General features: G+C 65.0%; 1 protein-coding gene across 1 annotated transcript in view; it reads right to left on the reverse strand.

The window, feature by feature from the left end:
- H696_00441 (hypothetical protein) overlaps positions 1 to 719 on the reverse strand; it is a 3,945-nt gene extending 3,226 nt beyond the window's left edge. Inside the window, exons 1-2 of the mRNA XM_009494295.1 lie at positions 368 to 719; positions 15 to 119 (exon numbers count right to left, since the gene is read on the reverse strand). Of these exons, the coding sequence (XP_009492570.1) occupies positions 15 to 119; positions 368 to 586 (324 nt within the window). The 5' untranslated portion in view covers positions 587 to 719. The remainder of the gene's footprint in view (positions 1 to 14; positions 120 to 367) is intronic.
- Between the last annotated feature and the right edge of the window lie 410 nt (positions 720 to 1,129).

Consider the following 1,129-nt stretch of genomic DNA (forward strand, 5'->3'; position numbering starts at 1 on the left):
GAGGGGCATCGCACCGAGATGACCGGGATAGTCAGGTTGGAGAAGCTTTCCAAATTCTTGTAGATGGCCTGCAACGAATCGTGCGTCTTTTCGGAGAAGGTGCGGATGCGAAGGAGGTCCTATATGCGTGGATGGGGGAATGTCAGGACGGGGAACTGGATCTGTGAACAGGCCGATGCTGTTGGCGTGCGTGCGTGTGCGTGTGCGTATGCGTGGGCAGAGAGAGAGAGAGAGAGAAAGGGAACAGGGTATGGATGGAGCGGAGAGGGGAAGGCAGAGGGGGGGCCGTGTAAACCACGGCCAAAACTTGGCGAACAAGGAGGAGAGGAATGAGGGCGGTGGAAGGATGCGCGAGGCAGCGGTGTACCTTGCAATAGGACGTCAACATGTCGCAGTCCAGGAGACGCGACGTGCCGCCTGGCTGGGCGGTGATGTAGGAGACAACCTCCGCTTCGAGAGGCTTGTCATTGGAGCCGAATAGCTCCGCCGTGTAGGGGGTCACCTGTGGGGTGGGGGTGGGGACAGGGGCTTTCCCGGGGACCGCCATGGATAGGGCCCGGCCCGGGAGCTTCGAGGCAGACGACATCGGCGGCGGGTGGGACTGGGGGAGGAGCAGACGGGAGGGCGGGGGAGGTGGAGTATGCGTCTGGGTCTGTGTGTGCGTATGTGAAGCGAATAGCTAGAGAGGATAGACGGTAGGAGGGGGAGGGGAAGGGGGGGGGGGGGCGGGAGGAAGGGAAGCGTGTGCCTGCGGTTCCGCCAGCACGGGGGGTCAGTCCTGCGGCGCTTCAATGCGTGGGGGCCAACATGCATGGTCTGGCGGGTGGGATGTGCCGGCCGGTGTCAGGCCGCCCAGGCGAGCGAGGTGCCGGCCGTGTGTCGGTGCGCGTTCTCCCGCGGGCTGGGGGCGCAGTGGAGCAGGGCGAGGGAAGAGCCCCGAAGCCATGGTGACCCCACACAACCGTCCGGGCCCTCCCAATCATCACCCGGTCAGTCCCTCGGTTGGGGATCGGCGGCCGCACCGAGGGGTGATGCTTTCATGGAAGATTGTTGTGAGAGCGCGAGCCGGCCCAAACACCTGTACATGGCTGCCCCTTTGCCGTGCGAGGGCGGGGGCGGCGGGGCGCTG

This window comes from Fonticula alba (assembly GCF_000388065.1).
Source record: "Fonticula alba strain ATCC 38817 unplaced genomic scaffold supercont2.1, whole genome shotgun sequence".
Classification (NCBI taxonomy): Eukaryota; order Rotosphaerida; family Fonticulaceae; genus Fonticula; species Fonticula alba.